The following is a 25,283-nucleotide window of genomic DNA, read 5'->3' as shown; positions in this document are numbered from 1 at the left end:
TAGAAGAGCTTCACAAGAAACTTGTGAGGAGAACACACTCCTCTTCACACCCTCCCAATGCCCTCAGATGTTAGGATACTATTTCCATCCCATTCTCCCTCTGATCTCAAAATGTTATTTCTGGTGTTTTTGCTGAGATCTTCAATAACCTCACTGGAGCCTCCTTGGTCATTACTTTTGTTCACAGTTATTTGCTAATCACCTTTTTACCATTTTTCATTAAGCTAGTCAAACAAAACCTAGTTTGAAAAGTATCAACCTCCATTTGTTCCTTTAGAAAAGATTCTCTTCAGAAAATGTTATTGTGGGGGCACCTGGGTGGCTCAGTCGGTTAAGCAACCGACTCTTGATCTCAGCACACGTCATCATCTCATAGTTCCTGAAATTGAGTCCCGTGTTGGGCTCCGTGCTGACAGTGTGGGGCCTGCTTGGGATTCTCTCTCTCTCTCTTTCTGCCCTCCCTTGCTTGTGCACATTCATTCTCTACCAGATTCTGGGCAAACGGTAGGCCCTCCATGCACTCATAAATACTCCTCCCATGTGTATAATGAAAGTAATAAGCATAGCCATCTAGATTTCTCCAAGATATCATAAATAATAGCAACACACAATGTACAAACTATTCACAAAGCAGAATATGCAGGATTGTGAGAAGACATCTACCGTAAGGAGCAAGTGAAGGGTATTCATGGCTCCGAGTCCTCTGCGGGTGTGCCCCGCTACCGGGTGGCAGGCGCCAGTCAGCAGCATGTCCCCCGTGAGACGGTCGAGAACGCAGGGAGGGCCTTAGCTCCCAGCCGGCCCGGGGTGGTGGGAGTTGGGGTATCCGGGCGGCTTGAGGTCGCAGAGCCAGTACCTAGAGCACTTACACCTCAGCCCTCTCTGCGTTCTGCCACCACCCCCCCGCCCCCCGCCTGGAAGCGCGCACGTGCCTGGCACGCCCTCTTTGGCACGCGCCCGCGGGCACCGGGATCCAAGCACAGGCGGGGGACACAGCTAAAGCCTGGAGCCTGCTTTGGGTTCTGTGTCTCCCTCTCTCTCTCTCTGCCCCTCCCCCACTCATGCCCTGTCTCTGTCTCTCTCAAAAATAAATAAACATTAAGAAAAATTAAAAACAAAAAAGGTGAAACTTTGCGATGCTTTCCTCCTAGCCTGGTATCTCTCCTGTGTGTCCTCTACATGGTTCTAGATGATGGCTGGTTGCTTCCAGGAATTGGTAATAGGGTAAGGGCTGGCTGGCCAGGCTGTTTCCCCAAGGAAAGACCATGAGAGCGCACAAATTTCTGAAAAAGTAACAAGGTGAAGACGACTCTTGTACAACAACTCTCAAGGAGGATGTGACTTGCAGTTGCAAGAAATTCTCTGATCTGTTGTTTGGGACAGGACTAGACATGCCCCAGGCCTACTCAGCTGCCCCTGATGAGGGAAGATCCCAGAACCTGGGCTTTTGGGTTGTCACAGGAAGCAAATACACGAGCGACGGGGCTCGACCTGGAGTCCCCCGTGCAAAGCTCATCTCTCCTCGCATGGAGTCTGCCTGAATGATGGACATGCATTTCATTTATTCCACCAATATGTGTCTACACCTTCTTTCAGTTGAGTATTCTTGTGTCCTTGGGGATCATAGCAGTGAACAAAACAGACATAGTAGCTTACCCTCTCGATTGAAGTATAAACTTCAATCCAGTGAGGGGGGAGTAATGGATATAGAATAAAGAACCAAACGGATGTCAAGTTGTAACTGGCCAGGAAGAAAACTAAATTGCATGACACATTTAGGAGGTATGGCAGGTGTCACTGGGAATAGGAGAGGCAGGCCAGGCCTCTATGGCAAATTGTCAGCAGCAGAGACTTAAAGGGAGGCAGGACAACTGAATGGCACTATTAAGTGAAGGCCCTAAGTTACCAGCAGCCAGGGCCCTGGGAACTTTCAAATAGGATCAGTGCAGTGAGGCCCTGTGCTCCCCTCTACCTGTGGTAGAACTTGAATTCAAAGACAAAATAGGACCCGCAATCTGTGGCAATTATTTGCTCAGGAAACCAACCTGTTATCTACAATGGCCAGGCTACTATCTCGAAGTCAGACTGGCAGAAGCTTGTATACATTGTGTCCCCGCTTTCAATTTAGAATCAACTGGAGAAAGCCACTTATAGTCCCCTAATCCGTCCCATAGTATGGCCCACCTCTAGTTACCTCACCTACAGTTTCTCCATGACAACAGCCTCCACTTAAGTCGGGGCATCCTAGAAGCCTTCCCTTGTTTTCTGCCTTGAAGCTTTCCTATTCCTCTGCCTGACTTGGAGTCTCTGCCAAATACGAGAGATCGCGGCAGACTCCCTTGCTGTCCCAGGCACCGAGTCCATAGCTTTTGCCTGTTCTCATGTGCTTAGTCTTTGTTGATTTCCCTTGAAGACTGGAGGAGTTATTCCTTACAGAAATAAGAGTGGAATTACTCTTAGCCTTGCCACACCTTCCCTATTTCCAGCTGTCTAATTTCCACTTTTAAGCAAACAGACTGCAAGACGAGAATCTAAGGTCTATGCTGGGGTGACCACCTAAAGGTCCTTACTTGTCGACTTTGTAAGGAGGCTAGTCTGTTACTGAGGTGAGGATGTTGGAGGAAAGGAAAGGGGAGGGGCTGACTCAGAAAACCACTCAGAACCCCAGAGTGGGTGTGGAGATTATTATGATCTAAAGACATAGGAGATTCAACGGAAGAATCTTCTCAGAGCTTCTCTGATGTGACTCAAAGCAGCAACTGCTGGGAAAGGCCATAAATTTTCTGAGTGCGTCCACTCATGGGAAGAAGATTGAGAATAAATCTATCATAAATCCCCTCTCTGGGAACGTTTCATGGCCATGAAATAGTATGAAAAGACCACTCACACCCACAGAAACAAAACTCTTCCTACCTCAACCAAAACACCAGAAACAACAAGTGTCTGTGAGGATATAGAGAAAAAGGAACCCTCGTGCACTGTCGATGGGAATGCAAATGGGTGGAGTCACTGTGGAATAGAGTATGGAGGTCCTTCAAGAAATTAGAATAGAATTACCCTACAATGCAGGAATCACACCACTGGGTATTTACCCGAAAAATACAAAAGCACTAACTCAAAGGGATACATGCACCCCTACGTTTATTGCAGCGTTATTTACAAGAGCTAAGATACGGAAGCAGTCCAAGTATCCACAGACAGGTGAATGGATAAAGAAGAAGTGGTATATTTCTTTCCCCAGATTGGAGAAGTTCTCAGCTATTATTTGTTCAAGTCCACCCTCAGCCCCTTTTTCTCTTGACTCTTCTGGAATTTCTATGATATGGACATTTTATCAAAGAACAAAGATTAGGTGAAGGCCCCTTCTTGAAATATCTTCATTGTCTGGCATGGGGACCCTTTGAGCTTTGACACAAGAGCAGAAGCCAGAACAGAAATGTCTGGACCAGAGCGAATACCTTGAAAATCTTTCATTTTCCTGGACAGGCCATGGTGATATTGGTCTAATGTGCATATTATAAAAATACCCAAATGTAACGGTCAATATTCCATTTGTGCTAATCTATTAGGCAATAAAGTGTAACGTTGTTAAAGGTTTTCTACAGGTGATGTTTATTTAGTAAAAGGAAGATGTAAATAATGAGGACAGGCACGAAGGTGGCTCAAACAGTCGAGTGTCTGAGTGGAATACGGCTCAGGTCATGATCTCATGGTTCTTGAGATCAAGTCCCAAGTCAGGCTCTGCAATGAAAGCATGAAGCCCTGGTCAGGATTCTCCTTCTCCCTCTTTCCAAATAAATAAAGAGGAAACAACAAATACAGACGGAGAAAAAATATACATTCTTTGAAAATAATAGCCCCTAAGACATGGTGTCATCTTCACAGTCCTTTGGCTTTGAGTGCAGCAGGTGTCTGTGTTTGTGTCTACGAGTGGTGTGCAGGTTGGGCATCCATCCAGGACTATGGTCTTGTATTACGGAATGTGCCCACAGTGGACAGACACAGTCCTGTCACCTTCTGCATTCTCAGGGGCCACACATCATCCTTTACTCTGCGTCTCCAGAAGCTGCATGACTGGGCCAATTCCAATATTTTGATTCTCATCATTGTACACAAGGGCACATGTGTACCGGAACTCTCTCTTTCTGTAGGCGTGTACACCTAGCACAACTTTGGGGACATAATTTCTGGCATTTTTCGGGCACTGCCTCCAGTTTCCAATATCTACAGACTCTTTACTCCGTTGCGGTCTTATGTGAAAATCAGGGACCCCCGGGACTGAGTGGATCCCTGAAGAATAGGAGGACAAGCCAGCACTGAGGCCATCAGGGTACCTAGGAGTGACCCATGGGGCAGGGAAGAAACTACACTCCCTCATTCTGACCTCCTGCACAGCATCCCTCCCCATGCCCTAGAACACACTCATCCAGGCCCCATCCCATGACAAACCCCAGTGGCCTGTGTGCCTCCTGGTCCATAGCTCTGCTTCTCAGAAGAGCAGCCAGTCCCTGCTTTCAGGTCAGTGGAGGATGCAGGCTGGGCCACTGCTGTCTGCCTCCTGGCCCTCCTCCCAGGCTGGGTCGCTTACACTCAGGAAAGTACCTTAAGTGCAGCTCAGGTCAATGAGTTAAAGACCATGACCTGAATGGGTTCATCCTGAGGATTCAGTGGCAAAAGCAAGAACCACTTGCACCTCGGCAAGCAAGAGAGTCCTTTACAAAGCACATCAGGAGCTCAGGGAGACTGTAGGATGGAGGCTCAGTCAGGCTTTGATACCGAGTCAAGCCCCTCCACTCTTCAGGCTCCTCCAGCATTGGCGCCCGCCACCTGCCAGCCTCATCTTTGGGGAGCAGTGTCCCTGTCATGAGCAGCCACACAGCACCCACGGGTGACCACAAGACACACAGGAATACTGCAGGGCTCCCTGATCTCCCAGCAAAGAAAGTGCCATTCCAACTGACACATCCTCAGAGGATTCCAGGCAGATCAGACACAACTCTGTAAAATCCAATGCTTTTGAGGTGCCTTTCAGGAAGTCTATGAAAAATGTAGGTCTCTTCCCAACTGCAGTATTCTGAGATGAATTCACTGAGCGGTAGAATCAGGCACTGGGTTCCAGGACAGAAAAGAGAGACAAGGTGGCCAGCTCCCAAGATGCACAGGGCGTGTTGTGGCAATGTGTTGGGAACCATATATTTATGTTACAGCTCCCTGGGTCTGGTTGAAAGAAAACATATATCCAAACAAACCTTCTTTATGGACTTGTTGGAATATATCAACCACAAAACATTTCAGAAAATTTGCACACTCTCACTCCATATACCTGCTTACTCTCATCTACTTTTGATCACATCATCGTATATTCCCAGATACTTTTTCACTTACTGGGAGTGCATGATATGCTCTAGAGAGACCGCAGTGACTCTACAACATTACCAGTAGACCTAATAAATGATTTCAGTCATGTTAAGATATGTATGTCGTTTTCCATAATGTGCTTCATTTCTGTACATGAATCACAAACTATCAGAGCGAGAAATTAAGAAAATAATTTAAAATCACTCCAAGAGAAGAAAATCCTTGACAATAAATCACTCTACAGGCACCTGGGTGTCACAGTCAGTGAAGCATCTGACTTTGGCTCAGGTCGTGACCTCATGATTTGTGTTCTGAGACTTCTGATGGGGTCTGTGCTGACAGCTCAGAGTCTGGAGCCTGCTTCAGATTCTGTGTCTCCCTTTCTCTCAGCTCTTCCTCACTCCTACACGTGCTCTCTCTCTCTCTTTCTGTGTGTGTATGTGTGTGTGTTTCCAAGTATCTCTCTGTGTCAAGAATAAATAAACATAAAAATATTAAAAAAGAAAAGAATGAATTTAACCAAGAAGATGAAAGACCTCTTTACTGAAAACCAGAAATCAGTGGAGAAAGAATTTGAACAGACAGAAATAAGCAGAAAGACATTCTATGCTAGTGGATCCAAAGAATTAAGATTCTCAAAATGTCCACACTACTTAGAGCCATCTACACATTCCCTAGGTGCAATCCTTTCAAACTTGAAGCACGTTCCCAAAAACAGAATAATCCTTCAAGGTGGACAGAACCACAAAGGGCTCTGAATACCAAAGTCATTGTGAGAAGGAAGAAAACAGCTGGAAGCACCATGCTTTCTCATTTGAAACTAGATATCAAAGCTACAATAACCCAAGCAGTACAGTATTGGGGTAAAAGCAGACACACAGGTCACTGGACCAGAACTGAAGGCCCAGGGAGAAACCCACACATATGTAACCAATTAATTCACAACAAAAGAACCAAGAATATAACCTGAGGCAAAGGCAGTCTCCTCAATAGGTGGTGCCCAGAAACACCGGGCACAGAAAAACAATAGGCGCAGAAAAACAACGTGACACCTATTTAGCATCACACACAGAAACGAAGTTAAAATGTACTACAGACTTGAGATCTGAAACCAGAAAGTCCTGGATAAGACCTTGGGCAAGAGGTGTGGGAAATCGCACAACGATGTCCTGAGTTGGGAGATTATAGGGAAAGCTTTGCAGAGCAGATCACTGCTCTCTGGCCTTCCTGCAAACAGTTGCAGCAGCTCACTTACCTAGTTGGTGTGTATCTGGGGGGCAGGCGAGACTTGCCCGATCTAGTGCCATGTGTATCTAGGGGTTGGGTTCTGCATGGTCTCACCAAGTCCATGGACCGTGTTGTCGCGTGGAATATTTTATCCTGTCTCGATGTGGTTCGCACCATGTCTTCAATACGTTCTTTCCAGCATGTGGCCCGCTGACGTGTTGCACATCGTTTGTAGGCTTAATGACTACGGGAGCCTGAGTGCAGCTCACGGAGACGTCCCTTAAACTCCCTCACCTCTTGACTTGCGTGGAGTCTGAAGCAATCCTTTCTGCTGTCCTTGGCTTTGCTGGACAAAGCCAAATGCCAAATCCACGAGAATGTTTGGATCTCAGTCTTGACTTGAGTTTTGGGATTTGACACCAGAAGCCAAAGCTACAAAGGAAAACTAAACAAGTGGGACTACGTGAAACTAAAAAAAAAGTTCTGCACAGCAACAATATCTTTCACAGAATGGGAAGGCAACATAGTGAATGGGAGAAAATACTTGCAAACTACATATATGGTCAAGGGGTAAAACACAAAAGATATCAAGATCTACTACAGCGCAACAATGCAAAAGCAAAGAGCAATGATGGAACTGGCAGAGTCCTGAAGAGGCATTCTTCCAATGAAGACATACAGATGGCCACCACATACATGAAGAGAAGTTCCATGTCACTCCACACTAGGGAAATGAAAGTCCAAAGCCAAAGAGATATCACCTGAAACCTGTCTGAACGGTCTTATCAAAAAGACAAGAAAACACAAGCGTCGGGTACAATATGGAAGAAAGCGAATCATTGTGCCCTGTTGGTGGCATTGGAACTTGGTGCAGAGGCAGTTGCAAACAATATAAAGTTTCCTCACACAATTCAGAAGAGAACATCCATATCATCCAGCAACGTCCCTCAATTACCCCCCTAGGTACTACTCGGAACACATGAAATCACTAACTCCTAAAAATACCTTCACACCTGTTATTATGCCACAGTGTTTTATAATAGTCTGGAGGGCATTATGCCAAGTGAAAGAACTCACACAGAGAAAAACACATACAGAATGCTCGCACGTATATGGGGAATCTGAAACAAAAACTAAGAAAACAAAAAACAAAAATCCTCAAAACAGAATGAAACAAGCCCATCAATAAATACATAATGATGATTGCAAAGGTGGGGGGGGGAGCATGAAGGAGGGAAATAGGTTAACGGTCAAGAGACATCACTGAATAAAAAAAGACGTTGCCAACAGGGAAAGACAGAGTAAAGGTGACTCAATATCTCAAATTCTAGCTTCCTGTATTTCAGAGACCTTAGTTCAGTCCATTCCATTCACGAGACCTACGTGAATAGTAACGAATTATCAGGACTTGGCAATTTTTGCAACATGAGTACTTAAGATTTCGTATCCAAAAGGACAGAGTGCTTACATTACTAGGTAACTTAGATTTTCCATTATTTTTATGGTTTATGCTGTCACAAAAGACTCCTTAGATCTAAGTGGACACTTTCATTACTCTAAACATATGTACATAGCACTAAAACAGTACAATAAAGGTAAGGTGCATTGTCCATCGCACAAAAGTGATTGTTTTTCTCCTTGTTGTAGGGAGCGTTTGGTGACCAAAAGGTTTCAGGTATCGAGTTCCTTATCAAATTCCATGCGATGGGTTATGCACAATATAGTAATCATGGTCATCAAGAAAATAATGATATTCAAGAGAATCATAATCTCCTGAAATGCTGACAGAGACAACTCACCTCCCGAGGACAAAACCGATGCCTAGGAGCCTCAGCTGCTCAAAGTGGCCTACACCACACCATCTTACTGAAAACATGAAGCACCAGTCAGCTTGATATGTAAATTTGCGAAAGCCTCAGTTCTTAGACTTTTGCTTTCGGTGAGGTCATGGTGCTGCCTGCAGGAAGTTTTCATCTGTTGTAACAGCATTGGGACACACTGTTGAAATGAGAATTTCCTATGCAACAAAACTGTGTCTCTGGAAAGGACTGGGACACTGTCGCGGTCCGGACAAATACAGGACACGGCATCGCAGACACTTACACAGATGCACAACCACAAACGCCAACAACCTGACAGAGGTGGAACCCATGCAATGAAAGAGCGTTTGCTCAAGACCTCATTTCCAAAGGAGGCTGAGAGACCAGCACCGTCTGCTCAGGTACACATGCACTGGCTTCTAGGGACCCGGTGGACTCTGAGTCACTTCTCCCTCATGCTGCCTGGTGAATCCTGGAGGAGATGTGATTCCTAAGGTCTGAAACTCTTGAAACACAGAACGAATGCAACACAGGAGGCGCTCCATGGAAAACGGGAAGCACCACGCCCCACGGATAGGAACAACAAAACCCACCAGTCTGCCTTGGACAAGGAGCTTTTCCATCCACCTTCCACGCCAGAGTGCGAAGAAGACGTTCCCACCCAACATGTCCCAAAAAGATGACTTTGGACTCCATCCACAACACCCAGTCTCTTCAGCACACACGTCTATGTAGGAAAGAGTCTGCACCACCCTCTAAACACAGAAGCGCCACTTATTCCTGGCTCACTGGCTGTGAGTTCATTGATTGAATGCAAATTGCCTTCAGAAATGAAGAGCTCAACAGGGAGTTGCACTTGCCCTAATCCAGACCCCTATCCTGTAGTCCCATTGATTCCCATGATAGAGGATCCCCTTTAGCCACAAGTGGGGAGAGATCTCCCCCTCCCCATCAGAGGGTGCAACTCTGCCACCAGGGGGGTGGCGGGGCTGGGCGGGGCAGGGCAGCAGGTGTGGAGGTGGGAGGCAGGAGGCCTGTGTTCACCTGCTCCTTCCACTCTCAATCCCTTCAACACCGTCCCCTGCTGGCCTCCAGCAACTCAGGCCCACCACCCTGACTCTCCGTGGAATGTTTCTCTGGAATCTCAGGTCCCTTGTGCTTCATTTTCACAGGCAGGAATGTTTCCTCCTGCTCATGGATGCGACTTCCCTGGCCCTGCCTTGATATTTTCCCACAACCGCAGGTCCACGCTTTCCTTCCATCGTTTGTTCGTTCTTTCGTTCGTTCCTTCCCACCTCCACCCTCCAACCACCAAGCCAGTCAGACCTCCATGGGCACTCAGGGTGCCCCCCACCCGACCTGAGCCACGACCCACCGCCGGAGCCTAACCCCCTAATGGATCTGGGCCCTCCTCCTCCAGGGAACCCGGGTCCAACCCAGAAAGCTCACTCCTGAGTCCTCCAGACCGCAGCCGCAAAGGAGCCCAAGAAGAACCCGGAGCACGAGTGAGGGGGAGTGGTCATGGAAGGGGAAGACAGAGAGGGGCAGGGTGGAAGGCCACATGGGACCTTGTCACTAGGATCCCTACCTTGGCAGCACCGCGACTGAGGCAGGTCCTGGAGGGAGGCTGTGGGTCTCAGCTGCTCCACCTTTAGGCTTCTCCCAGATGGTCTTTCGGGGGCGCCGGGGGGCATCGCATCGCGCTCTGTCCCTGCAAGGGCTGGCACTCCAGCAGAGCAACCAAAACCAAGGCGACCCGGGAGCGTGTCACGTGCCCTGGCCTCTGGTCCAGGAGCAGCAGGAGCAGCAGGGCCACCACCCTCCTAGGCTGGAGGCTCATGGCTCCCAGTCTTAATCGCGTGGGGGGCGCGAGCACTACCGTTAGCGCTAGGGCTCCCCTAGGGCAACCGCCAAGGTTACCGGGTCACAGGCGACAGGCAGCAGCATGTCCCCGGTCGGGGGAGGGGGGGTGCGGGGCGTCAGGCCCTGACTGGCCCAGACACTTGGGGGCCCGGGGCGGCAGACAGGCTGGGAGCCAGGACACAGAACACCACTACAGCCTCACCTGTGCCCCTCAACGGGCTCCGCCCCTGGCCCAAGCGCATGTGTACACTTGTGCGCGCCCTCCCGCACACCTGCTTGGTCCCGCAACCAGGCCGCCCCATCCCCCCATCCCCCCACCCCCGCCCCCCTCAGGGGGCACAGCTCCTGGGTGAAAGGGTCTGCACCACTGCACCTCGCTGCGCCCACCAGATGCTCTGACCGCCTACCCGCCAGCCTGACACCCAGGAGCCAGGCAGAGGGCTCCAGAGACCAGGTCAGTGGGACAGGGACTGGCAGGAGTCTCCTCCAAAGGTGGACTACTCCCTTTCTCCCCTCAAGAGACCCAGGAGGCTTCTGCAAAGCTGGTTTCCCAGGGAGGTGGCTCAACGTGAACCCAGTGCTCCCTCTTTCATCCTAGGCCTCTGTGTTTGTTCTTCACTCTGCCTCACGTTGCCGCCAACCGTGGACATCTATCTGCAGCTGTGCACCCTCCTCGCTCGTAACCCGTGACCGCAAGGGCAGCCCTAAGGGACAGGGAGACACACTGGGAACTCGAGACTCCTTCCACCTCCCTTCTCCTTGAAAGGCCGGTGCTTTTCAGCTCTGCATGCCCTTCCCATGGCCCTACCTGGACTGCACCACCAGCGGCCCACCCTCAAGTCCACCCTGCCACCGCTGACTGTGGCACGTCCTTCAACTCTGTGGAACCGCCTGTCCACCTCCACTACCTCCCAACCCCCATGTTTTCTTCACAGTGTGCCTCAGATCACAACTACTCTGTGCCATTTTTCTTTTCTTGGGTTTCAATTGCTTTTCAAAATTTCTTTCTTTTGGTGAGTGAGTGAGAGAGAGAGAGAGAGAGAGAGAGAGAGAGAGGCCATCACCCATGCGATTGTGCAACAAGCATCGACTGAACGTGCAAGGTGTACCAGACCCTGCTCTAAACGGAGAAGTGTAAGTGAACACAGATATTTGGAATTCTTTCCATTTAACTGGCTAACTGGGCTGCAGTTTCAATATTCACATTATACTTGCAGTCATGTGGTCATATTATGAGCATTTTCGTACTTGAAAACAATCCATCGTAGGAGGCACTTCATTGACTTCTCAACCACCAGTCGTTTACTTCCTATTGGCCTAGATCTTAATGGAATTTGTTTAAATGTTTTTGAATGGTTATTTATTTTTGAGACAGAGGGAGACAAAGCGTGAGTGGGGGAGGGGCAGAGAGTGAGGGACACACAGTATCGGAAACAGCCTGTCAGCACAGAGCCTGATGCGGGGCTCGAACCCACGAACCGTGAGATCATGTTCTGAGACGAAGGCGGACGCTCAACCCACGGAGCCACCCTGGCGCCCCGATACTCTCATACATCTTAATAGTATATGTCTGTAAGCTCACTAATTGCAATTTTTTACTTGTTGTTTTCCTAATTCTTCTATTTAAAAGTCAATGATCCTTCACTTCTTAAAGATATTCAGGGATAGCGATACAACGTCATATTCATTAATACGTAGAGATCGCACACACACACACACATAGATGTTTACTCTTCTTATTTCCTTCATACAATGTGTCCCGGAGGAAGAATATTTTCCTTCAGCTCAGGAATTACCTTCGTATGTTTTCTGGTGCATATCTAGGGATGCATTTTCTATGGTTTGTGGGACATAGGTTCTCACAGACCACTACTTAAAAATCCTTGCCTTTAAAGCAAGGAATGAGTGAAAAGGTGGATATTTTAGGCACTCTAGACCAGGCTGATAACATGCTCCCAGGTGCATTTCCTTGTTCTCTTTCCCCTTTATCGCCCCTTGTGCTGCTGGTTGTGCAAGTACCTGATATCCTCGGGAGGGAGAAGGGACAAAATGGAGGAACTCTGGGGTCCTCAATGACCACATGAAGGACTTTAGTCTCCAATCTAAACACACACCCAGCTCTGTCATGTGAGGAAATCTATGGGGACATGCTTTTTGAAATGTGGCGCGTTCTCTGGTAATTCAGCATAACCTAATACACGTACGAAATGTTAACCCGCAAGATCACTTAGAGATCAGTCTAGTTCCATGAAAATTGGCTGTTTCAGTCAGTAGGGCATGAGACTCTTGATCTTGGAGTGTGATTTCACACCCCAAATTACGACTAGAGTAGACTCAACAGATATACGAGAAAATAAGTATTGGAAAATGACCCAGGTAAATTAGGCTACAATGACTGAGCTGCTAATTGGTGGGTGGGATCCCTTTACCTCCTCAGTCAGCCCCCGGGAATGAGCATCTGAGCATTCACATAGTGCCAGTGCTGGTAAGGCAGCCACATCTTCCCTCTAGGAGTTCAAGGACTAGCCAGGAAGATGGAAAGAACAGGAAACAAAAATGGGAATGACATGAGCAAGGACTCCATAGAAAAATTCAAGGTGCGACAACTGGGTCCTGAGCTCCACCAGGGAAGGGTCTGACAAGGCTGTGCTGAGGAAACGTTACTATTTCCTGCCGCAGTGCAAGAACGAGTCAGCCCTGCACTAGTCCGAGGGTATGTAGCCTGACAGAAGGCACAGTGCGGCGGACACTCGGAGGCAGGGGTCGTTGTTTCACAGGGGACGTGTGAAAGGACACCAGGGAGACCGGAAAGAGCTACGGAGGACAGCAGAGAGGGAGGGTGAGGAGGGCCAGGGCCTGGGGCAGGAGGACGTTGTCACTACTCTGCTCTAGTGCCGTGGGACAATATTCCCCCACCCTTAGTGGCTTCCCCATAAACTTCCCCCCTCACAGGCCCAGGGGACCAGGAATTCAGCAGGGCTCAGCTGAGCGCTCCTGCCAGAGCCTCTCAGGAGGTTGGGGATGCTGCCATCACTCAGACAGAACCTGCTTCACTAACCCCTGAGCCCACTTCAGGGTGGTGGCAGGATTCAGTCAACATCGAGTGCCATAGTTCTTCCCAGTCTGTTGTTGTCTCTCAGGGCTAGGCTGTGTGTACCTGTCCATGTCACGACTCGACATGAGGGTTGGTCCCTACTGTGAGGAGCTGAGAGACAACACAGAGAGTGACAGTGAGCACGTGGCTGTGACATGCACATTTTATCACCTAAACTTGTTTGGTCTGGGTTCACAGTGCCATCTTCTTTGCAACAGAAATCAAACACTACGTCCATACCACACTCCAGGAAGGAAATCCCACAAGGATGTGTTGACAGGATGAGGGCATCCCAGGGAGCCACTGAGGGGAGGAGAAAGTGAAGACCCTGTCAGGGTCAGTGCTTTGCCCAGAATCACAGACAGGTAGAAAGTCAGAACCAGGCATGACCCCAACTTCATGTCCTCAAAATGGGGTCCTGGATTTGACCCAGGATTTCGGAGGGGGTCTGGAAAAGGGTGTGTTACTGTCACTGGGTGCAGACATGGAGGTGGCGTGGGGGTGAGGCTGAAGAGGAGCGTCACAGAAGACATCCCAGCACGTTCTTCCCTGAGGAGGACCCCCAGGCCAGGGCAACCCACTGAGTGCCACCCTGTCCCCATTGTATGTACCCAGTGGAAAGGCAGGGAATGGCTCGTGGCACACTACTGACAAAGTCTACGTAAAAGAGAGTTCTGTCCTCCTAGGCCCCAACTCCAATCCCTTCTGTAGGCATTGCTTTCGAAAGTAGAGAACCTAAGCTCCTAGGAAATGTTTGGCCATCCTTCCCTAGGTGGGATGTGACCTTCTGGGACCCCAGAAAACAAGAACTGTTAAACACACACACACACACACACACACTCACGCACGTACGCACACCTGGAAGGACTGTGGGCTGGGATCAGAGGAGCAGCAGAATCAGAGGAGGTGAGAAGTTGAAGTCAATGTGGTTGGATAAACTTCCAACAGGTGACACCGCTGCTCCAATTTCACAGGTATCATCCCACATATGCCTGAGGACATCCTGAGGACATCCTGAGGACATGCTAGAATGATCTCCATTGGGCGGAAAATACACAGACCATCCCTGAGAAGCACAGTCGCGAATCTGGGACCAGAAAGAGGTAAGAAAGAAGAGTTCTGTCTCAACCCAGATAGGTCTCACAGCTGGGACCCTGCCTGCCCCAGACCTTCCCAGGGGACTGTGGAGAGGGGTGCATTGGTGGAACTGTGTACCGATGTGACATTTCATGGAGAATGGGGGTGAGCAGTCAGCAAAGAGAGGACTATTGGCAAAGGTGTTATCCCAGAGGGGGACTCAGGAGGTGGATCCTAGGCAGTGACATCACTTTGCTCACAATAGGCCCCAGGAAAGCTTGGAACTCCTGTAACCTGGCACCCATGTTCTAGGAAGGTCCCATACCAGGCTCACTTGCCTCCAGACACAGAGACTTTAGGATGTTCTCTTGTTGTTTTCCCAGGTACCGGGGCTCTGGATGCCAGAAACCCCAGTGCGCAGGATTACTCAGATGTTGGAGAGGTTTCCTTAACCCACGCTGGCGATGCCTCAGGATGTTTTCCAGGAGGTCACATAAGGTAACACAGAGCAGCCTAGAGCAGGCCAGGTCAGGTCAGGTCACAGCTCGGAGCCTTCCCTGGGCACCCCCATCCCCTCATGTTCAGTTTCGGGGAAAGGGGGACATGGGGGCCGGTCCTCCCCGGGACCGGAGCAGGTTCGATGGCAGTGGACCACCTGGTGGACCCATCATGGCCATGCACATGTCATGCTGGGAAGGAGGGAAAAGGGATCTCTGAGGTGCCTCTAACCTGTAACAGGTTGAATCCAAGGCCCTCAAGCCACCTTGCTTCTCCTCCGTGGGCGAGGTGAGTGCACACTGTGGTGTCATATCTGGAATGAATTCATATGGGTCTGAGGACAAGCGAAAGCAAGCAGACACGGCTTTGAGGACTCCTGCCTGCCTGCCTACCTAAGTTTCTCAGGATCCACAAAAGAGTGGACACATATGGTATCTGTCTTTCCTTGTATGGCTTATTTCACTTAGCATAACACTCTCCAGTTCCATCCACGTTGCTACAAAGGGCCATATTTCATTCTTTCTCATTGCCACGTAGGACTCCATTGTGTATATAAGCCACAATTTCTTTATCCACTTATCAGTTGATGGACATTTAGGCTCTTTCCATAATTTGGCTATTGTTGAGAGTGCTGCTATAAACATTGGGGCACAAGTGTCCCTCTGCATCAGCACTCCTGTATCCCTTAGATAAATTCCTAGCAGTGCTACTGCTGGGTCATAGGGTAGGTCTATTTTTGATTGTTTGGAACCTCCACACTGTTTTCCAGAGCGGCTGCAGCAGTTTGCATTCCCACCAACAGTGCAAGAGGGTTCCCGTTTCTCCACATCCTCTCCAGCATCTATAGTCTCCTGATTTGCTCATTTTGGCCACTCTGACTGGCGTGACGTGATAGCTGAGTGTGGTTTTGATTTGTATTTCCCTGATGGAGAGCGACGTTGAGCATCTTTTCATGTGCCTGTTGGCCATCCGGATGTCTCCTTTAGAGAAGTGTCTATTCATGTTTTCTGCCCGCTTCTTCAATGGATTGTTTGTTTTTCAGGTGTGGAGTTTGGTGAGCTCTTTATACATTTTGGATACTAGCCCTTTGTCCGATATGTCATTTGCAAATATCTTTTCCCAATCCATTGATTGTCTTTGGGTTTTGTTGGTTGTTTCCTTTGCTGTGCAGAAGCTTTTTATCTTCATGAGGTCCCAGTAGTTCATTCTTGCTTTTCATTCCCTCGCCTGTGGGGATGTCTGATCGGAGATCCTAACGTGTTCAGCCATTTCCCACCTCAAATTCTCGTGTGAATGCCAACATCCTTCTTCGGACTCTGGGCACCCAGGTCTCACTCTTGCCACAAGTCACGGACGGCTTGGGGGTTTGGTCTGCATTCTGGACCCCAAGCCTCCTGATGTCCATGGTGCTGTGTCTGACTCTGTGTCCCTCCTGTGTTCTACCTCAGGGTATGAACATCTCACCCATGCCTGACAATGAGAACCGTGAGGAAGGGACCATCGAAGGAGGCTGGATGCTACTGGAACAGCGAGTGGAGCACCTGGTACCTGCTTTCCTGGGTAGAGACCCCTCCTACCTCTTCACATTCTTGAGCACGTACAGAGCTTTTGCTACCACCGAGCAGGTCCTAGACATACTGTTTATGAGGTGAGCACCCTGCCCTTCACAGCCCAGTGTGATTCAGCCCCTGAAAGCTCTGAGTCTCAGGAAAGTCACCAAACGTCCTGGCTTCTCACTTTGTTCCTCCGATCCGGGTGGAAACACTCCAGGTCCTCAGTGGGGGCACTGCAGGGAAAGTCACCCTGGCCTGCGGAAAGCTCTGCTGGCAGGGCTGTGTCTCTGCTGGGTCATCTTTGTCCTCTTGCCCATGATCAACTTTCTGCCTCATCCCTCACTGTCGCCAGGTGTTGACTTGGGCTGTTTTCCCATTGGAAAAGGAATAGCAGGCTCTATCTGTGTGTCTGAGTCCTGGCTCAAACCAGTCAATGATGCCCAGGATGAGCAGGACGCCCAGACCCACACCAATATGTGTGATGGAGCTGACTGGGGCCCTATCATTCTTCAAACACGCACGAAGCCCCACTAGGTGCAGGCACTTCTGTAGGAGCTGACTGGGATCCAATGCGCAGAGCGGACAGTACCTTCCCCTCCAGAGCTCCATTCTAGTCAGCAGTCAGGGACTCTGGATAGGACAAGACGTAGCATCCACAGGACAGCTCATATGATGTCCTTCTGGCCTCCTCCAGATACGGATGCTTCCATTCGGAGGCTGAGGAGGATGGCGGACCCCGGGAGCAGGAGAAACTGTGAGTAGGCTGAGCTCAGGCTGGAGGGCCTTCCTTCTCCAAGAGGGCAGTGCTGAGACTGTGCGTGGGAGGGGCTGCAGGACCCAGCATCCCACACGTCTGAGAGTCCTGTGAGAGGGCAAAGTTCTGAGGGCTTTCTCTTGGAAGCAAGGAAAGGGGTTCTGTCCTGTCTGGTCGAGAATGGGCTGTGGGCACAGGGAGGCAGCAGAGGGCGCCAGAGGACCGCGTCAGCCCCTTAGAAAGTCCAGCCCCATCCCTTCACACTCACAGCCTTGCCTAGACCCCCATCAGGGGACCCAGAATAACGGTTTTGGGGAGCATCACGCTCACCACCTTGGGGAACATCCACGGTGCGTGCTTAGCCAGGGTACAGGAGACACATTAAGGGCTCAAGGAGCACATATCACCCTCTCGATGGGAGAACGGTGTCAGCGGGAGGACACCCACATGTGCACTGAGTGCATGAGGCAGCACAGAGGCACAGGTCGTCACGTGAGGGCATCAGGAGGGTCCCAGCAAGCCCAGGTAAGAGACAGAGTCCTCTTGTCCCGTATTTGTGCAGATTTTCATGGAGCGCTAGGGTATGCAGTGAAGGCACTGACTCACCCCGACACCACCCCTCCACTCACGCACGGACTTGAATAACGGTGGGAGGTAGGCGGGGGAGACACCGAGGAGTCTGGCTGGCTTCCCCAAGAAGGACAGAGACGACCACATCATTGGTTAAGGGGTTCCTGTCAAACAGAATCTTGACGGTCCCTCTTCAGTGACCAGGTCACTCGTAGGCGGGACTGCCAAATCACAGGTGGACAACGTACAGAACCACCCTCTGGACGTCCAGGAGCAGGAGGCATAGAGGCCAGGTCCCACAGGCCTGTCCTGAGACATCAGTGGGAGGAACACCCCATGGTGATTGTTCTGGCTACTTTTGTATCCCCAGGGCCATCTCCTCCATCCTGGGCACCTGGCTGGATCACTACCCCGAGGACTTTTTCCGGCCTCCAGATTTCACCAGCTTGAAGCTGCTGCGGGCGTTTGTAGGGGTCCACATGCCGGGCTCCGAGCTGCAGCGCCGCGCCCGCCTTCTCTACTCATGGCGGAAACACCGTGAGCCCAATGAGCCAGAGTCTCTGGGCGAGGAGGACTCTGGGTGGGAGATGTGGGCATGTGGAAGGGACGTGGTATGCCACAGAGAACATGTTTCCTGAGACTGCAGGTGGGCCAGGCATAGGGACTAGTCTCAGATCACTGTTCCATTAGCCTGCCGTCTGGGAGATTTCCTCCTGGTGGGTTCTTTGACTCAGATGACAATGTCTGCGGGAGAGGTTTCCTGCCATGGAATGGCAATCACGGTGATGACACTTTCTATTTTTGAAGCCATGGCACCAGCTCCAGAGCCACGTTCAGACGTCCCTCAGGAGCGAGCCCCCGCTATCTCTGTGGTGCCCACTGCAGCCACGCAGCCCAGGCTGCCTGAAGCCACTAGTTCTCTTGGAGCTCAGCGCGTACGAGAATCGGAGACCCTCACTGCAGCGTCCCCAACAGGGCAGGAGGTACTCCCAGCTCTGGCTGACAGTCAGGAGCTGGAAGAGCCACCTGCCCCTTTGGTTGGCCCAGAGCATGAGCAGCCCTCAGCCCCAGCCGGCGGGGTCACGGAAGGGCTGAAACAACTACCTCCTGCCGGTGAGCAACCAGCCTCTGCTCCCCAACGGCGGCTCATGTCCGCTGCAGCCCCAAAGGATGAATTCCCTGACCCTGTCATTGCGTTCTTTGTCATTTCTGTAGTTCTTATAGAGGTATTTACTGTCCTTATATATTAGTGTTCTATAAATAAAAGATAAACTAAGTTCCAAACAATTTACTCTAATCCTTTGAAATTACAACTTCAAGTGTCAGTACGTACATTCGCAGGATTTTACACCCGTGACCACTTTGTACTCCTAGAACATTTCCATCACAGAGACACGTGGACTACTAGTCACCCACGGCTCATTCCCTCACCCCAGTCTCTGCAACCAGCGATCTCGGTTTCTGCTGCTTCAGGTCCTCTGGGATTTCCATGTGTGTGCAAACACACAACATGGCCTGTTGTGTCTGGCTACATGACAGGAGACTGATTAATAATTGCTTAAATATTCAATGGCACTAATATTTTTTATGACAGAGGAATAGTCCTCAAAGAACAAAGATTAGGTGAAGCCCCCACTTGAAATATCTTCATTATCTGGCATGGGGACCCTCTGAGGTTTGACACAAGAGCAGAAGCCAGAAGAGAAATGTCTGGACCAGAGCGAATACCTTGAAAATCTTTCATTTTCCTCGACTGGCCATGGTGATATTGGTCTAACGTGCATATTATAAAAACACCCAAATGAAACCGTCAATATTCCATTTATGCTAATCTATTAGGCAATAAAGTATAAAGTTCTGAAAGGTTTCCTACAGGTGACATGTATTCAGTAAAATGAAGATTTAATAATGAGGACAGGCACCAAGGTGGCTCAATGGGCAAGTTTCCGAGTCCAATTTGGCTCGGGTCATGATCGCACGGTACTTGAGATCAAGTCCCAAGTCAGGCTCTACAATGACAGCTTGAAGCCCTGGTCAGGATTCTTCTTCTCGCTCTCTCGAAATAAATAAATAAATAGGAAACAACAAGTACATACGCCGAAAAAAATGTATACTCTTTCAAGAAATATTGGCCCAGAAGATACGGTGTCATCTTCAGAGTCCTTTGGCTTTGAGTGCAGCAGGTGTCTGTGTTTGTGTTCATGAGTGGTGTGACAGGTTGGGCATCCCTCCAGGACTATGGTCTTGTACTATGGGATGTCCCCACAGTGGACAGGCACAGTCCTGTCCCCTTCTGCATTCTCAAGGGCCACACATCATCCTTTACTCTGCGTCTCCAGAAGCTGAATGACTGGGCCGATTCCAATATTTTGACTCTCATCATTGTACAGAAAGGTACATGTGTACCGAAACTCTCCCTTTCTGTAGGTGTGTACACCTAGCACAACTTTGGGGACATACTTTATATGCATTTTTCGGGCGTAGCCTCCAGGTTCCAATATCTACAGACTCTTGATTCCGTTGGGGTCTTATGTGGAAAGCAGGGACCCCTGGGACTGAGTGGATCCCTGAACAATCAGGACGACAAGCCAGCACTGAGGCCATCAGGGTACCTAGGAGTGACCCATGGGGCAGGAAAGAAACCACACTCCCTCATTCTGACCTCCTGCACAGCATCCCTGCCCCATGCCCTGGAACACACCCATCCAGGCCCCATCCCATGACAAACCCCAACTGCCTGCGCACCTCCTGTTCCATAGCTCTGCTTCTCAGTAGAGCAGCCAGTCCCTGCTTTCAGGCCAGTGGAGGATACAGGCTGGGCCACTGCTGTCTGCTTGCTGGCTCTCCTCCCAGGCTGGGTTGCTTACTCTCAGGAAAGCACCTTAAGTGCAGGTCAGGTGAATGAGTTAAAGACCATGACCTGAATGTGTTCATCCTGACGACTGAGTGGCAACAGCAAGAACCACCTGGACCTCGGCAAGCCAGAGAGTCCTTTACACAGCACATCAGGAACTCAAGGAGACTGCAGGATGGAGACTCAGTCAGGCTTCTGATAGCGAGTCAAGCCCCTCCACCCTTCAGGCTCCTCCAGCAGTGACGCCCGCCACCTGCCAGCCCCATCTTTGGGGAGCAGTGTCCCTGTCATGAGCAGCCACACAGCACCCTCTGGTGACCCACCACAAGGCACACAGGAATACTGCAGGGCTCCCTGATCTCCCAGCAAAGAAAGTGCCATTCCAACCGACACATCCTCAGAGGATTCCAGGCAGATCAGACACAACTCTGTAAAATCCAATGTTTTTGAGGCGCCTCTCAGGAAGTCTATGACAAACGTAGGTCACTTCCCAAATGCAATATTCTGAGATGAATTCACTGAGTGGTGGAGTCAGGCACTGGGTTCCAGGACAGAAAAGAGAGACAAGGGGCTACCTCCCAAATGCACAGGGCACATTGTGGGAATGTGTTGGGAAGCATATGTCAATGTCACAGCTCTCTGGTTCTGGTTTAAAGAAAACATATATCCAAACAAACCTTGTGTATGGACTTGTTGGATTATATCAACCAAAAAACATTTCAGAAAACTTGCATACTCTCACTCCATATATCTTCTTACCCTCATCTTAATTCGATCACATCATCCTATGTTCCCAGGTACTTTTTCACTTATTGGGAGTCCATGATATGCTCTAGAGAGACTGCAGAAACTCCACAACCTTACTGGTAGACCTAATAAATGAATTCAGTCATGTTAAGATATCTATGTCATTGTACATAACATCCTTCAATTCTATACATGAATATTAAAGTATCGGAGAGGGAAATTAAGAAAATAATTTAAAATCACTGCAAGAGAAGAAAAAACTTAACAGTAAATTTAGCCTACAAACACCTGGGTGGCACAGTCAGTGAAGCATCTGACTTTGGCTAAGGTCGTGATCTCATGATGTTGTTTTGAGCCCTGTGTGGGGCTCTGTGCTGACAACTCAGAGTCTGGAGCCTACTTTAGATTCTGTGTCTCCTTTCTCTCAGTTCTTCCCCACTAATATGCGCTCTCTCTGTCTCTCTCTCATTCTCTGTCTCTCTTTCTCTGTTTGTGTGTGTGTGTGTGTGTGTGTGTGTATGTGTGTGTTTCCATGTATCTCTCTCTGTCAAGAAAAAGATAGAAAACTTAAAAAAGAAAAGAATGACTTTAACCATGAAGGGGTGAGACCTCTTTCCTGAAAAGAAGAAATCACTGGAGAAAGAATTTGAAAAGACAGAAATAAGCAGAAAGACATTCTATGCTAGTGGATCACAAGAATTAAGATTATCAAAATGTCCACACTACTTAAAGCCACCTACACATTCCCTAGGTGCAATCCCTATCAAAGCTTAAGCACGTTCCCAAAAATAGAATAATCCTTCAAGGTGGACAGAACCACAAAAGGCTCTGAATACCAGGTCATTTTGAGAAGGAAGAAAACAGCTGGAAGCACCATGCTTTCTGATTTGAAACTAGATATCAAAGCTACAATAACCCAAGCAGTACAGTATTGGGGTAAAAGCAGAGACAGAGGTCCCTGGACCAGAACTGAAGGCCCAGGAAGAAACCCACACATATGTAACCAATTATTTCACAACCAAAGAACCAAGAATATAACCTGAGGCAAAGGCAGTCTCCTCAACAGGTGGTGCCCAGAAACACTGGGCACAGAAAAACAACAGGCGCGGAAAAACAACTTGACACCTATTTAACCCCACACACAAAAATGAAGTTAAAATATATTACAGACTTGAGACCTGAAACTGGAAAGTCCTGGATAAGACCTTGGGCAGGAGGTGTGGGAAATCGCACAACGATGTCCTGAGTTGGGAGATTATAGGGAACGCTTTGCAGAGCAGATCACTCACTGCTCTCTGGCCTTCCTGCAAACAGCCAGCAGCAGCTCACTTACCTAGTTGGTGTGTATCTGGGGGGCAGGCGAGACTTGGCCGATCTAGTGCCATGTGTATCTAGGGGTTGGGTTCTGCATGGGCTCACCAAGTTCTTGGATCGTGTTGTCGCGTGGAATATTTTATCCTGTCTAGATATGGCTTGCAGAATATCTTCAATACGTTCTTTCTAGCATGTGGCCCGCTGACGTGTTGTACATCGTTTGTAGGCTTAATGAATGTGGGAGCCTGAGAGGAGCTTGCGGAGACGTCCCTTAAACTCCCTCACCTCTCTTGACTTGCGTGGAGTCTGAAGCAACCCTTTCTGCTGTCCTTGGCTTTGCTGGACAAAGCCAAATGCCAAACCCACGACAATGTTTGGATCTCAGTCTTGACTTGAGTTTAGAGATTTGACACCAGAAGCCAAAGCCACAGAGGAAAACTAAACAAGTGGGACTACATGAAACTAAAAAAACAAGTTCTGCACAGCAACAATATCTTCCACAGAATGGGAAGGCAACATAGTGAATGGGAGAAAATACTTGCAAACTACATACATGGTCAAGGGTTAAAACACAAAAGATATCAAGATCTCCTACAGCACAACAATGCAAAAGCAAAGAGAAATGACGGACCTGGCAGAGTCCTGAAAGGGCATTCTTCCAATGAAGACATACAGGTGGCCACCACATACATGAAGAGAAGTTCCATGTCACTCCACATTAGGGAAATGAAAGTCCAAAGCCAAAGAGATATCACCTGAAACCTGTCTGAACGGTCTTATCAAAAAGACAAGAAAACACAAGCGTCGGGTACAATGTGGAAGAAAGCGAATCATTGGGCCCTGTTGGTGGCATTGGAACTTGGTTCAGAGGCAGTCGCAAACAATGTAAAGTTTCCTCACACAATTCAGAGGAGAACATCCATATCATCCAGCAACTTCCCTCAATTACCCACCCCCCCCAGGTACTACTCAGAACACATGAAATCACTAACTCCCAAAAATGACTTCACACCTGTTATCATGCCACAGTGTTTATAATAGCCTGGAGGGCATTATGCCAAGTGAAAGAACTCACACAGAGAAAAACACATATAAATGCTCGCACATATATGGGAAATCTGAAACAAAAACTAAGAAAACAAAAAACAAATATCCTCAAAACAGAATGAAACAAGCCCATCAATACATAAAGATGATTGCAAAGGTGGGGGGGCAGGAAGGAGGGAAATAGGGTAAAGGTCAAAAGACATCCCCGAATAAAATAAGACCATGTCAACAGGGAAAGGGAGAGTAATGTGACTCAATATCTCAAATTCTAGTTTCCTATTTTTCAGAGACCTTAGTTCAGTCCATTCCATTCACTAGACCTACTAGAATAATAAGGAATTGTCAGGTCTTGACAGTTTTTGCAAGATGAGTTCTTTACTTAGGATTTCATATCCAAAAGAACACAGTGCTTAGATTACTAGATAACTTAGATTTTCCATTATTTTTATGGTTTCTTGAAGTACCATGATGTCACAAAAAACTCCTTAGATCTAAGTGGACACTTTCATTACTCTAAACGTATGGACATACCACTAAAATAGTACAATAAAGGTAAGGTGCATTGTCCATCGCACAACAGTGATTGTTTTACTCCTTGTTGTAGTGAGCTTTGGTGACGAAAAGGTTAGGGGTATCGAGCTCCTTATCAAATTCCATGCCATGGATTATGCAGAATATAGTAATCATGGTAATCAAGAAAATAATGATCTTCACGATAATCATAATTTTCTGAATTACTGACAGACACAACTCACCCCCCGGGGACAAACCAGATGCTTAGGAGCCTGAGCTGCTCCAAGTGGCCTACACCACACCATCTTCCTGAAAACATAAAGCACCAGTCAGCTCGACATGGAAGTGTGGGAAAGCCTCTGCTCTTAGGACTCTGTTTTCAGTGTGGTCAAGGTGCTGCCTTCAGGATGGTTTCAGCCTTTGAGACAGGATTGGAACTCTCTAGCGAACTGAGATACTCCCATGCAACAAAACGCATTCCTTGCAAAGAACTGGGTCCCTGACGCGGTCCGGACTCCACACGGGCCACAGCACCACACTCACGCACACACACTCCCCACCCCCCGCCCCCCCGCCCCAACAACCGGGGAGAGGTACAACCCATGCAATGAAAGACCGTTTGCTCAAGACCTCATTTCCAAAGGAGGCTGAGAGAGGAGCACTGCCTGCTCCAGTACACACGCACTGGTTTCTAGGGACCCGGTGGGCTCCGAGTCACTTCTCCCTCGTGCTGCCTGGTGAGTCCCGGAGGAGATGTGATTGCCAAGGACTGAAACTCTTGAAACACGGAACGAATGCAAGACAGGAGGCGCTCCACGGACACGGGAAGCACCACGCCCCACGGATAGGAACAACAAAACCCACAAGTCTTCCTTGGACAAGGAGCTTTTCCATCCACCTTCCTCGCCAGACTGCGAAGAAGACGTTCCCACCCAACTTGTCCCAAAGAGATGACTTTGGACTCCATCCACAACACCCAGTTCTCTTCAGCACA

The 25,283-nt window shown here is 48.9% G+C and overlaps 1 protein-coding gene across 3 annotated transcripts; it reads left to right on the top strand.

The window, feature by feature from the left end:
• Positions 1 to 10,232: 10,232 nt before the first annotated feature.
• On the top strand, positions 10,233 to 19,101 carry LOC123383816 (ral guanine nucleotide dissociation stimulator-like). Of its 3 annotated transcripts, XM_045052154.1 has the most exons (7): positions 10,233 to 10,722; positions 14,337 to 14,465; positions 14,823 to 14,937; positions 16,386 to 16,585; positions 17,185 to 17,244; positions 18,185 to 18,351; positions 18,622 to 19,101. In XM_045052154.1, the coding sequence occupies exons 3-7, from the start codon at positions 14,914 to 14,916 to the stop codon at positions 19,062 to 19,064; spliced, it is 894 nt and encodes a 297-aa protein (XP_044908089.1). In that variant the 5' UTR covers positions 10,233 to 10,722; positions 14,337 to 14,465; positions 14,823 to 14,913; the 3' UTR covers positions 19,065 to 19,101. The 3 variants fall into 3 exon arrangements, with proteins under 3 accessions (XP_044908089.1, XP_044908087.1, XP_044908086.1); XM_045052152.1 differs by lacking the exon at positions 10,233 to 10,722 and having other exon boundaries at positions 11,738 to 14,465; XM_045052151.1 differs by lacking the exons at positions 10,233 to 10,722; positions 14,337 to 14,465 and having other exon boundaries at positions 14,700 to 14,937.
• Positions 19,102 to 25,283: the final 6,182 nt, after the last annotated feature.

The sequence above is a fragment of the Felis catus genome, chromosome A2, assembly GCF_018350175.1.
Source record: "Felis catus isolate Fca126 chromosome A2, F.catus_Fca126_mat1.0, whole genome shotgun sequence".
NCBI lineage: Eukaryota > Metazoa > Chordata > Mammalia > Carnivora > Felidae > Felis > Felis catus.
Note: the sequence above shows the minus strand (reverse complement) of the source record. Positions and strands in the feature narration are given on the sequence as shown.